This window comes from Mauremys reevesii, linkage group 19, assembly GCF_016161935.1.
Source record: "Mauremys reevesii isolate NIE-2019 linkage group 19, ASM1616193v1, whole genome shotgun sequence".
Lineage (NCBI taxonomy): Eukaryota > Metazoa > Chordata > Testudines > Geoemydidae > Mauremys > Mauremys reevesii.
In genome coordinates, this window is record NC_052641.1 from 5,468,996 (window position 1) to 5,483,044 (window position 14,049).

At 49.2% G+C, this 14,049-nt stretch overlaps 1 protein-coding gene across 1 annotated transcript in view; it reads right to left on the reverse strand.

Moving 5' to 3' along the window:
• Positions 1 to 14,049, reverse strand: part of LOC120386935 — a 50,079-nt gene continuing 36,030 nt past the window's right edge. Inside the window, exons 20-23 of the mRNA XM_039506996.1 lie at positions 13,733 to 13,948; positions 12,455 to 12,559; positions 2,163 to 2,252; positions 1 to 303 (exon numbers count right to left, since the gene is read on the reverse strand). Of these exons, the coding sequence (XP_039362930.1) occupies positions 155 to 303; positions 2,163 to 2,252; positions 12,455 to 12,559; positions 13,733 to 13,948 (560 nt within the window). The 3' untranslated portion in view covers positions 1 to 154. The remainder of the gene's footprint in view (positions 304 to 2,162; positions 2,253 to 12,454; positions 12,560 to 13,732; positions 13,949 to 14,049) is intronic.

A 14,049-nucleotide genomic window follows, 5' to 3' on the forward strand; every position in this document is an offset into this window, starting at 1 on the left:
CTTTACATTGAGCCCCTTCCCCCAGCACGTTTACAACAAAACGGCAGCACAGAACCGAATGGGAAAGGGAATAACCGGGGGAACCTTTGCAAGACGAGCACTGGGCAGCCGTCACTGCTCTGCCCTTTCCAGCATTCCCTGAGGCACTGATTGCTCAGGGGAGTTCGCTGTGGTAGATGATTTTAGATGCAATCATTTGATCACGCTCGTCCTCCGAGGTGAGGTTGAGGGACTGTGACACTTTGAACTGCACCATGGATACCACAGCCAGCTCCTCGGGGTCCAGGACGCCCAGGCTGGAGTCTGGAAGGAAAGGAAAGAGAAGACGCTACCTGGGATGATAGGAGCTGCTCCAAACCTCCCTGCAGAACAGAGCAGGCCCAGCAGACGCCCCTTCCAGTGTCCAGGAGACCAGGAGACAACTGCTGCTCCAGACAACAGCCTCCAACAGCTGGAAATGCAAAGGCGCCTGTGACACCAGGCAGCTGCCCTGGGAGTTCCAAAGCCATCGTGTGCGGCCCAGACCCTGGCGAACACGTCCTAGCCAGGGACTGGGCACAGCCTATTCCTACCACTGGCTGCTGCTGCCATGTGCTCACTGCTGGCATGTCCAGCACAACAGGCCCAGAGGACTCCCTGTCCCTGGAGAAGACTTGGGTGTAGCTATGCTGGGGCCTGCTCTACTGTCCTGCCACGGGTAGCCCTAGCTCCCACCGCCATCATGGCCGACTTGTGCTGGCTAGCATGGCCGATTCCTGGGGAGAGCTGGTGGCTGTGTGGCCCCTGTATGCTCACAGGAACTGTCGGAGACCCAGAATCCAGGCCCTGGAGTCAGGAGGCTCAGGACTGGGTGGAAGCACTGGAGACAACAATCTGCACTGGCTACTGCTCTGATCTCCCCTCCTGGAACACCCCTCTGGAACGCAAGGGGCTGCTCCTGGGCTGTTACCTGTTTGCTCATTCCTAAGGGGCATGGGGGACAGACTCTGGCGCAGTGTGACACTGAATAACCATAACTATTTCCCTATGTTAAGTTCTCCTCACACCTTCTATGGGTCATCTCGATTATCACTTCAAAAGTTTTTTTTCTCCTGATGATGATAGCTCATCTCAATTGATTAGATTCTTCCTGTTGGTATGCGTACTTCCACCTTTTCATGTTCTCTGTATGTATATATACCTCCTGTCTGTGTGTTCCATTCTATGCATCCGAAGAAGTGAGCTGTAGCCCACGAAAGCTCATGCTGAAATAAATGTGTTAGTCTCTAAGGTGCCACAAGTCCTTCTGTTCTTTTTGCAGATACAGACTAACACGGCTGCTACTCTGAAACCTGAATAACCATGGGTCCCTGTGGCCAGGACCTGCTGCTCCCAGGCTGGGTGGAGCCACATTTGGAAGAAACCCTGAAGCCTCCTGACTTTGACAGACGGGCTGCCATGGGCCAATGGGCTTTAAGCAAAGAGGCCGCACAGCTGGAGCAGGTCTCCCTGTCTCCCATCCTGCTTGGGGAGGTGGAGCATTTAGCAAATCTGCCAGCCCCTGAGCCATAGAAGAGGGCCCTACCGGCATCCCGGGCTGACTGTGACCAGCTAGCTAGGTTTGAAAGGTGCTGCACCCTGTCTACACTAGTATCTAGACTCCATTCACTAAATCACGCTAGCTAACACACTTCTAACGACCTGCTCCTTCCCTCATCCAGACGTGGGCATAGGCAGTGTCACCCCCAGACAGTGCAGGAGGGGACAAGCCAGGCACCCCTTGCTTGCCAAGGTCTCACAGACCCACAGGCCGCAACCTTCTACCCCTGGGAACCCTGCAGGCTGGCTGCCCCTTCCCTGGCTGCTTTCTGGGGCTGTGTCTCCATGGAGGGGGATTTGCATCAGGGCTTTTTGCACCAGTTGTCAGATAAGCCAAAGGCAAAGCAGGAACGCTGTGAGCTTTCCAGGTGGGGGAGACGGGAGAGTCCACCAGGGCGACTCTAGCAGCTCAAAGCCTGACGAAGCCAGAAGATTGAGCTGGGAGGCTTCTCCTGCTGCCCCCTGCCATGCCAGGGCTGGAGGCACAGCCCTGCCCTCAGTGCTAGGAGAAGCTGTGGTACTCGGCATCTGCTCCAACCCGGGGCACAAAAGCACCAGCTAGGCCATGGGCGATGAGGACTCACCAGAGCAGAGGGGCAGGCAGAGGGAGCAGTTGCTCCGGGCCGTTGTGTGGCGACAGTAGTCAATGCAGCTCTGCACAGGGACACCACACACTGCAAAGAGACACGAGTGGCTGTTATCCTCTCTCCCCAGAGAGACAACCCCCCACCAGACCCTGCGTGACGAATGCCCCAGCACCGCCCTGAAACCTCACAGTCAAACTAGATGCGACAGACAGCAAGAGCCAGCCCTCCGCAGCGCTGCCTGTTCCCTCGGCCTGTTTTCCTGTCCAGGTGTGGGGTTTTGTATCCACCGCCTGTTTCCCCCTGCAACGGGGGGTGGGATGGGGTGGTGTGCACACGATTGTGCATGCACGAGTGTAACTTAATCCCCTGGCAGCCTGCAGGGGCATCACCTCCACCTAGGGTGGCCAGACAGCAAGGATGAAAAATCGTGACAGATTGTGGAGGGTAACAGGCGCCTATAAAAATGATTAGGGGCTGGAGCACATGACTTGAGGCGAGGCTGAGGGAAACTGGGATGTTTTAGTCTCTGAGAGAGAAAAATGAGGGGAAGAGGATGGATCTAGACTGTTCTCAGTGGTGGCAGATGACAGAACCTATATAAGAAAAAGCCCCAAATATCAGGACTGTCCCTATAAAATCAGGACATCTAGTCACCCTACCTCCACCCACAAGGGCACCTGTATCGAACGCCCAGGACCCTGGCCCCCCAACAACGAGCTCCTGAGAGAAGTGGCTCCAGGCCATTCCCTTGGCCAACAAGCAGTCGGGTAGCTGAAGAACGCCAGCCCCAGAAGGCGGCGCTCCAGTCCCTGGGGAGGGTTGGGTTTGTCTGCAAGTGATAATCCAGGGCCCCGCTCTCGGCGTGGGGCGTCGTCCTGGACTCGGCTCAGGCCCTCATGCTCTGACTGGGTGGTGCTAGCCCAAGGGTCCTGTCAGGACGCAGGCAGCTCCCGCTCCAGCCTGCTCTCTTCAAGGCTCTGGAACTTGGCTGCGAATATCTTGCCCTGGGAAGAACTGGCATGAAAGGAATCACATCGCCAGGAGAGAGAGACTTGGGAATCTAATCAAAACGTCACTTCTTCTTAGGCACCTGTGCACACACATGCTATCACACACACTCACACGTGCGCGCGCACACACACGTGTGTGTGGACATAATGTATGCACCCCCCCACACACAAATACACATGCACACTCACACCCACACACGTGCACACGGGCTCAGCTGGGATCCAACAGGGGACAGTAACCGGAATGGCAGAGCTACAGGGGGCGCAGCGGGTGAGCTCCCCAGCTGCTGGCTGGTCAGTGGCCTGTTGCTGCTGTTTACCCAGCTCTGGCAGCGAGCTCGCTGAGACGCTGAGCATGACACAGGGCTCCAGGCTCCACACCATCCATGCTGGCTGCAGCTCTCGATTCAGGGCTGCCGGGCCATGGCACAGGGCAGGACTGCACCACAGGCATAAGGTCTCTGGGGTAGCGCTGCCCCTTCCCTCCCAACACACCCCGTCCTCCTGTTTATGCCAAGGGCAAGGGGGCAGCTGGCACAGGAAGTGTCAGGGCCTCTGCTACCAGCTTTACCCCAGCACGGAGTCCCCCGCCAGTGGGCAGGAGAAGCACCATTGTTGGCATCTCAGCAGAGAGGCCCAAGACTCACTGAGCGATTGCACAGGGGGGGTGAGTGCAGGGTCTGAGGCACATTGCCAGCTGGTGGGGGGGGGGTAACTGCTGCTGCCCCCACCCCTGCTGGACCTGTTCTGTGAATAAACAGAGTTCAGGCTGCAGGCTCTCAGCTGACACTGGCACTGCATTCGCCACAAGAACCCCCCGGCCGGGCCCTGAGCCGTCACGGTCACGGGGAAGGAGCACAGCTCTGGGCACCAGCAGGAAGGGGACTGGCAGATCCATTGTATCTGAGCTCTGGACACCAGCGAACAAGACCTGGCCTACAGATCTGTGGGGAATCACGGGATCCATTCCCCCTAAGGGAGATCTTCCCAACCATTCCACTCAGAGAGTCCAGGGAGAAAAGTACATTGACAAACAAATGCCTCACATCCTGCCAGCCCTCCTGCAAACAACACCGAAGGGCGCAGAGCAGGAACCAGTTTAATTATCCTGACATGCCAAGAGCTTGATTTTATTATTCTGTCCTACAGCAAAGCTCGGATTTCAACACTAATCCCCAGCCGGAATGCTCCACGTGACTCCCACAGCACAGCCCAGACCTGCCCCGGCCACGCACAACTCTGGGGCCCACAACACAGCCCTCCCCTGCCCCAGCCACGCACAACTCTGGGTCCCAAAGCACAACCCTCCCCTGCCCCAGCCACCGACAACACTGAGTCCCACAACACAGCCCAGACCTGCCCCGGCCACGCACAACACTGGGTCCCACAACACAGGCCAGGTAGGGTTGCCAACTTTGGCTGGATGAATTCCTGGAGATTTCATCACATGACATTATCTTTAATTAAAGATTAATCTTTAATTCCTGGAAACTCCAGGACAATCCTGGAAGGTTGGCAAAGCTAAGCCCAGGCCATACACAACACTGGGTCCCACAACACAGCCCAGGCCACGCAGGCCTCTGGGATGGTGATAGTGACTCTGAAATGCTCAGGGAGATTAGAGAGGCTATTAAAATATAAAACTCAATAATAATAATAATAGAGGATTTCAACTATCCCCATATTGACTGGGTACATGTCACCTCAGGAAGATATGCTGAGATAAAGTTTCTTGACACCTTAAATGGCTGCTTCTTGGAGCAGCGAGTCCTGGAACCCACCAGAGGAGAGGCAATTCTTGGTTTACCTTGATTTAAGTGGAGCACAGGATCAGGTCCAAGAGGTGAATATAGCTGGATCTCTTGGTAATAGTGACCATAATATAATTAAATGTAACATCCCTGTGGTGGGGAACACTCTACAGCGGCCCAGCACTGTAGCATTTAATATCAGAAAGGAGAACTACACAGAAATGAGGAGGTTAGTGAAACAGAAATTAAAAGGTACAGCGCCAAAAGTGAAATCTCTGCAAGCTGCATGGAAGCTTTTTAAAGACACCATACTAGAGGCTCAGCTTAAATGTAGACCCCAAATTAAAAAAACATAGTCAGAGTACCAAAAAAGAGCCACCACGGTTCAACAACAAAGTAAAAGAAGCAGTGAGAGGCAAAAAGGCATCCTTTAAAAAGTGGAAGATAAATCCTAGTGAGGAAAATAGAAAAGAGCATAAACTCTGGCAAATGAAGTGTAAAAGTATAATTAGAAAGACCAAAAAAGAATTTGAAGAACAGCGAGCCAAAGATTCCAAAAGTAATTGCAAACATTTTTTTAAATACATCAGAAGCAGGAAGCTGCTAAACAGCCAGTGGGGCTACTGGATGATTGAGATGCTAAAGGAGCACTCAAAGACGATAAGGCCATCGCAGAGAAACTAAATGAATTCTTTGCATCGGTCTTCACTGTTGAGGATGTGAGGAAGATTCCCAAACCTGAGCCATTCTTTTTGGGTGACAGATCTAAGGAACTGTCCCAGATTGAAGTGTCATTAGAGGAGGTTTGGGAACAAATTGATAAACTAAACAGTAATAAGTCTCCAGGACCTGATGGTATCACCCAAGAGGTCAGAAGGAACTCAAATGTGAAATTGCAGAACTACTAACTGTCACCTGTAACCTATCATTTAAATCAGTTTCTGTACCAAATGACTGGAGGAAGCTAATGTGATGTCAATTTTTAAAAAGGGCTCCAGAGGTGACCCTGGCAACTACAGGCCATTCATTAAATGGATTAAAAACTGGCTAACTGATAGGTTAGAAAATGTAACTATAAACAAGAAATCTTTACTAAGTGGGTGTGTTTCTAGTGGGGTCCCACAGGGATCGGTTCTTGGCTCTACACCAGTGGATCTCAAACTTCTATATTGGTGACCCCTTTCACATAGCAAGCCTCTGAGTGTGAACCCACTTATAAATTAAAAACACATTTTTATATATTTAACACCATTATAAATGCTGGAGGCAAAGCAGGGTTTGGGGTGGAGGCTGACAGCTCACGACCCCCCATGTAATAACCACACGACCCCCCGAGGGGTCCCAACCCCCAGTTGGAGGACCCCTGCTCTACACTATTTAACATTTTTATCAATAACCTAAAAGAAACAAACTCACCACTGACAAAGTTTGCAAACAACACAAACATTGGGGGAACAGTAAATAAAGAGGACGGGTCACTGATTCAGAGCGATCTTGATCACTTGGTAAGCTGGGTGCAAGCTAACAATATGCATTTTAATATAGAATCATAGAATCTCAGGGTTGGAAGGGACCTCAGGAGATCATCTAGTCCAACCCCCTGCTCAAAGCAGGACCAAACCCAACTAAATCATCCCAGCCAGGGCTTTGTCAAGCCTGACCTTAAAAACCTCTAAGGAAGGAGATTCCACCACCTCCCTAGGTAACCCATTCCAGTGCTTCACCACCCTCCTAGTGAAAAAGTTTTTCCTAATGTCCAACCTAAACCTCCCCCTCTGCAACTTGAGACCATTACTCCTTGTTCTGTCATCTGCTACCACTGAGAACAGTCTAGATCCATCCTCTTTGGAACCCCCTTTCAGGTAGCTGAAAGCAGCTATCAAATCCCCCCTCATTCTTCTCTTCTGCAGGCTAAACAATCCCAGTTCCCTCAGCCTCTCCTCATAAGTCATGTGCTCCAGCCCCCTAATAATTTTTGTTGCCCTCCGCTGGACTCTCTCCAATTTATCCACATCCTTCTTGTAGTGTGGGGCCCAAAACTGGACACAGTTCTCCAAATGAGGCCTCACCAGTGCTGAGTAGAGGGGAATGATCACATCCCTCGATCTCCTAGAAATGCCCCTACTTATACAACCCAAAATGCCATTAGCCTTCTTGGCAACAAGGGCACACTGTTGACTCATATTCAGCTTTTCATCCACCATAACCCCTAGGTCCTTTTCTGCAGAACTGCTGCCCAGCCATTCGGTCCCTAGTCTGTAGCAGTGCATGGGATTCTTCCATCCTAAGTGCAGGACTCTGCACTTGTCCTTGTTGAACCTCATCATATTTCTTTTGGCCCAATCCTCTAATTTGTCTAGGTCCCTCTGTATCCTATCCCTACCCTCCAGCGTATCAACCACTCCTCCCAGTTTAGTGTCATCTGCAAACTTGCTAAGGGTGCAGTCCACACCATCCTCCAGATCGTTAATGCATGGCTAAATGTAAACGTATTTGTCTAGGAACAAAGAACGTGGGTCATACTGACAGGGTGGGGGACTCTAGCAGAGACACGTAAAACACAAACCAATGGCTGGAAGTTGAAGCTAGACAAATTCAGATTGGACATAAGACCTACATTTTTTAACAGTGAGAGTCATTAATCATTGGAGCAATTTACTAAGGGATGTGGTGATTCTCCATCACTAACAATTTTTCAATCAAGACTGGGTGTTTTTCTAAAAGCTCTGCTCTAGGGATTATCTTGGGGCAGGTCTCTGGCCTGCGTTACACCGGAGATCAGGCTAGATGATCACAATGGTCCCTTCCGGCCTTGGAATCAGAATGTAAGCCCACTACTTCTTGTTCTACCTTCAGTGGACACGAAGAACAATTGATCACAGTCCTCTTTATACCGGCCAACTGAGCTGAAGAGTCTTGTCAGGTCCCCCCGTGTCTTCTTTTCTCAACACTAAACATACCCAGTTGTTTTAATCTTTCCTCATAGGTCAGGTTTTCTGAACCCTTTATAATTTCTGTTGTTCTCCTCTGCACTCTCTCCAATTTGTCTCCATCTTTCCTAAAGTGCAGCACCCAGAACTGGCCACAGGACTCCAGCTGAGGCCTCACCAGTGCCAAGCAGAGTGGGGCAAGCACCTCCCATGTCTTAGGGCAGGTCTACACACAAAACGGTGCAGCAGCGCAGCTACACTGATGCACCTGCACTGCTGTAGTGCTTCAGTGAAGACGCTACTACACTGATGGGACAGCTTCTGCCATCCACTCCCAGAAGAGGTGGTAGCTATGTTGACAGGAGAAGCCCTCCCATCGACACAGTGCGGTCTATAATGGGGGTTAAGTTGGTATAACGTGTGGATTTTTCACACCCTTGAGCAACGTATTTATATTGATGTACGTTTATAGTGTAGACCTGGCCCTGCATACAACACTCCTGTTAATACACCCCAGAATTATATTACCCTTTTTTGCAGCTGCATCACATTTTTGGCTCATGATCAATTTGTGATCCAGTATAACCCCCAGGGCCTTTTCAGCAGTGCTACCGCCTAGCCAGTTATTTCCCATTTTGTAGTTATGTGTGTGATTTTTCCTTCCCAAGAGTAGTACCTCACACTCATCTTTGCTGAATTTCATCTTGTTGACCTCAGACCAATTCTCCAATTTGTCATGGTTGTTTTGAATTCTAATCCTGTTCTCCAAAGGTCTTGCATCACCTGCCGGCTTGGTGTCATCTGCAAATTTTGTAAGCACACTCTCCAATCTATTCTCCAAGTCATTTATGACAATAATGAATAGTACCAGACTCAGGCCTGACCCTGTGGGGCCTACTACATACGTCCTCCCAGTCTGACAGCAAACCATTAATAACTATTCTGAGTATAATCTTTCAACCAGTTGTGCACCCACCGTATAGTCATTTCATCTAGACCACATTTCCCCTCGTTTGCTTATGAGACCATCATGTGGGGCCGTGTCAACAACCTTACTAAATTCAAGATATACCACATCTATGCTTCCTCCCTAGCCCCTGGCCAGTATCCCTCTCAAAGAAGGAAATTCGGTTGTTTGGTGTGATTTGTTCTTGACAAATCCATGCTGGCTATTCCTTATAACCCTATTATCCTCTAGGTGCTTACAAACTGAATGTTTATGGATTTGTTCCAGTATCTTTTCAGGTACTGAAGTTAGGCTGACTGGTCTGTTATTCCCCAGATCCTCTTTGTTCCCCTTTTTATAGACAGGTGCTATATTTTCCCTTCTCAAGTCCTCTGGGACCTCACTCATCCTCCAGAAGTTCTCGAAGATACACCGCTACCTCGATGGTGTTCCCCAAGGGTCAGTCCTAGGACCAATCCTATTCAATTTATTCATAAATGATCTGGAGAAAGGGGTAAACAGTGAGGTGGCAAAGTTTGCAGATGACACTAAACTACTCAAGATAGTTAAGACCAAAGCAGAGTGTGAAGAACTTCAAAAAGATCTCACAAAACTAAGTGATTGGGCAACAAAATGGCAAATGAAATAAAATGGAAAAAAATAATAATGCAAAAAAATGGAAAAAATACATACAATACATACAACATGGATGGGGGCTAAATTTAGCTACAAAAAAAAGGAAAAAATCTTGAGGTAGTTAGATAGTTGTCTGAAGATGTGTGCAGAGGCGGCAGAAAAAAAAAAAAAAAAAAAGGAGGAGGTATTATTATAATAGAATAGGAGAGAGAATAAGAATGAGAATATATTATATAATTTATATAAATCATGAGTACGCACACATCTGTGTGTGTGTGTGTGGTTCTCTCTCTCAAAAAAAAAAAAAAGAAGCTAAAGAAAAAAAAAAAAAAAAAAATGATTAAAAATGGAGAGGGTTTAGAGAGGATGAAGATAGAAGGAAGAAGGGAGAGGCTAGACTAAAGAGAGAAGAAGAGAAAACTAAGGGGGGACATGATATAAAAATATAATGATGAGAGCGATTGAGAAAGTGGAAGTTTACTTATTTAAAGTTATTAAGAACTAGGGTTAACTAATGAAATCACCAAATGAAATTAATAGGCAAAAGGTTAAAAAAGAAAAAAGTTCTTCTTCTTCTTCACGCTTGTGGACTCAACTTGTGGAACTTGTGAAGGCTTGTGAGTTGGGAGGTTAAAAAGGTTAATGATAAAAAAAATGTTTAAAAGGGATGGGGGCAATGTGGCTAATGCTTAGCCAAGATGGGTAAGCCTAATGATGTCCCTCTCTGTTGTTCAGAGGAGAGATCACTTGATCATTGCCTGTTAGGTTCACTCCTCAGGGGCTGGCATTGGCCACTGTCGTCGGTAGACAGATACTGGGCTGGGACCTTTGGTCTGACTGACACGACGCGCGTATGTTCTTATGTTCTTATGCACACAAATTTGGATATAATGCAGTAAAGCAGTGCTCCGGGGGGGTGGGTTTGTGCACTCTGGTGGATCAAAGCATGTTCAATATAACACGGTTTCACCTATAACGCGGTAAGATTTTTTGGCTCCCAAGGACAGCGTTATATCGAGGTAGAGGTGTAATTGCTAATGGTTCCAAGATTGCATCACCTAGTTCCTTAAGTATATTAGGATGAATTTCATCAGGCCTGCCAATTTGAATACATCTAACTTATCCAAATATTCCTTAACCTCTTCTTTCCCTATTTTGGCTTGTGTTCCTTCCCCCTGGTTGTTAATATGAATTACATTGTGCATCAGGTCACCATTAACCTTTTTAGTGAAGACTGAAACAAAATTGGCATTAAATACCTCAGTTTTCTTGAGGTTATCCGTTGTTAGCACTCCTTCCCCACTAAGCAGAGGACCTACACTTTCCTTTGTCTTTCTCTTGCTCCTAATATATTTAAAGAAGCTCTTCTTATGCTGTTATGTCCCTTGCTCGGTGTAAGCCATTTTGTGCCTTAGTGTTTCTGATTTTGTCCATACATGCTTATCTTTGAGAAGTCATGGAAGACGGGAGAGATTCCAGAAGACTGGAAAAGGGCAAATACAGTGCCCATTTATAAAAAGAGAAATAAGGACAACCCAGGGAATTACAGACCAGTCAGCTTAACTTCTGTATCTGGAAAGATAATGGAGCAAATAATTAAGCAATCAATTTCCAAACATCAAGAAGATGCTAAGGTGATAAGTGACGGTCAGCATGGATTTGTCAAGAACAAATCATGTCAAAGCAACCTGATAGCTTTCTTTAACAGGGTAACTAGCCTTGTGGATGTGGGGAAGCGGTAGGTGTGGTATATTTTGACTTTAGTAAAGCTTTTGATACTGTCTCACATGACCTTCTCATAAACAAACCAGGGAAACGCAACCTACATGGAGCTACTATAAGGTGGGTGCAAAACTGGTGGGAAAATGGTTCCCAAAGAGTAGTTACAGTGGTTCACAGTCATGCTGGATGGACATAAGGAGTGGGGTCCCGCAGGGATTGGTTCTGGGTCCTGTTCAATACCTTCATCAATGATTTAGATAATAGCATAGAGAGTACATTGATAAAGTTTGCGGATGATACCAAGCTGGGAAAGGTTTCAAGTGATTTGGAGGATAGGATTTAAGTTCAAAATGATCTGGGCAAACTGGAGACATGGCCTGAAGTCAATAGGCTGAAATTTAATAAGGACAAATGCACAGTACTCCATTTAGGAAGGAACAAACTGGGAAATGACTGCGTAGGAAGGAGCACTGTGGAAAGCGATCTGGGGGTCATAGTGGACCACAAACTAAATATGAGTCAACAGTGTAACACTGTTGCAAAAAAATCAAATATCATTCTGGGATGTATTAGCAGGAGTGTTGTAAGCAGGACACGAGAAGTAATTCTTCCGCTCTACTCCACGCTGATTAGGCCTCAACTGGAGTATGGTGTCCAGTTCTGGGCGCCACAATTCAGGAAGGATGTGGACAAATTGGAGAGAGTCCAGAGAGGAGCAACAAAAAGGTCTAGAAAACATGAGCTATGAGGGAAGATTGAAAAAAATGGGTTTCTTTAGTCTGGAAAAGAGCAGACTGAGGGGGGACATGATAACAGTTTTCAAGCACATAAAAGGTTGTTACAAGGAGGAGGGAGAAAAATTGTTCTTAACCTCTGAGGACAGGACAAGAAGCAATGGGCTTAAATTGCAGCACAGGAGGTTTAGGTTGGAAAAATTTTCCTGTCAGGGTGGTTAAGCCCTGGAATAAATTGCCTAGGGAGGTTGTGGAATCTCCATCACTGGAGATTTTTAAGAGCAAGTTAGACAAACACCTGTCAGGAATGGTCTAGATCACTAGTCCTGCCATGAGTGCACGGGACTGGACTAGATACCTCTGCAGGTCCCTGCCAGTTCTAGGATTCTATGCTTGTGCTATTCTTTTATAATCCGCCTTAGCAATTCATCCCTGTTTCCACTTTCTGTAGGATTCCCGATTAACATCCCCTAAGGAATGACACACCCCAAGGCTCCCGCCACCCCCAACCCTTTTTCTCACCTCACCAGACCAGGCAGCAGAAGGGCCAGGGCTCTCACCTTGGGCTGCCGACACCCGGACTCTGCCACTGCAATCACACGCGGGTCGCTCTTGGGGGGCAGTGTATCTATGACAGCGCAGGCCGCTGAACCCCTCAGCACAGACTGCAACCAAAGAGGAGAGGATGCTCAGCAGAGCGCAGCAGGCCATAGGCTGGGTGAACAGATCTAGCCCTTGGCACCCACCCAGCCCCCTGACAGCCTTCACAGAGCAGAGCAAACGTCGCACATAGGGTGACCAGATGGGACACACGGGGTGGGGGGTGAGTCCTGCCGGCGGAGCAAAAAAAAAAAAAAGCGCCAGCAGAGAGGGAAAAATAAAATAACGGAGTCCCGCCGGCGGGGCGCGGGAGGGGAGAAAGAAAATAAACGGAGTCCTGCCAGCAGAGAGATAGAGAGAGAAAAAAAACCGGCGTCCCAGAGTCCCACCGGCACAGGGGAAAAAAAAATAAAATAAAAATAAAAGCGGAGTCCTACCAGCACAGTAAAAAAAAAAAACCGGAGTCCTGGAGTCCTGCCGGCAGAGGGGGGAAAAAAGGCGGAGTCCTGCCAGCGGAACAAAACCAAACAAACCAGGAGTGCGAAATATCAGGACAAATTGCGTCCTGACCAAACATTGATCGGGATGCGGGACAAACACCTGAAAAACGGGACAATCCCAATTTTATCGGGACCTCTGGTCACCCTAGTTGCACAAATGGGTTAACAGACTCATCCTGCACCGGCCCCAGGACACAGGGCATGCTGGGCCTGACTTACACCCCCATGGGGCTTTGTAGAGGTACAGAATCAGCAGGGCATAGGACCTCCCCAGCCATGCCTCCTCCCTCTCCCTCCCCCCAGTCCCCAGCGCCCACCCTGTCTCTGCCCTGCCCCCAGCCTGCCCTGGAGCATGCCCTGTGCCAGAGGCCGGGATACAGGCAATGCAGCAGCCCCCCTGCACCAGGCTTATTCCCAGTTTACCTGCCCTGCGGCCCAACAGTGAAGCTAGGGCTGGGGGGAAACTGAGGCACTGATTGATGGGCCTGACTGACCCAAGTCACACAGCAGATGAGTGGCAGAGCTAGAACTAGAACCCAGGTCTGCTAAGTCCCCAAGCCTGCTCCTCCCACACCCTACACCAACACCCGGGCACTCCCCTTGCCTGGGTGTCAATGACTCGGCAAGGAGCCAGGCAGGGTAGGCTCAGGCCCACAATGCCTTGCTCTCAGCACGAGGCCATGCTACCGCTTTGCAGATATGAGGATGGGAGGCCTTTGGGTGGGGATCTGCTCTTACTGGTCCATATGTAGAGTGTGGAGTTGGGTCGGGAGATGATGCCAGCCATGGAGCTGATCAGGTAGACGCCTGTCCCAGCCTGCAGAACGGCTGCGCACATGCTCCTCTCACGGAGGCACTCCTGCTTGGCCTGCTCCAGGCTCTCGGCAGAGGGGTGTAGGAATGCTGGGTCTCCCACCACGCCCCGGCCAGGCTGCTTCACAAACCACTCGGTAGCTGGGGGAACCAGAGGGTGAAAAACAATTTCTCTGGGTCTCTCGTGAAACACGTGTGCTGTCAGACACACAGCTGTGAGCCACGGCCTCGCTTCCACTCCA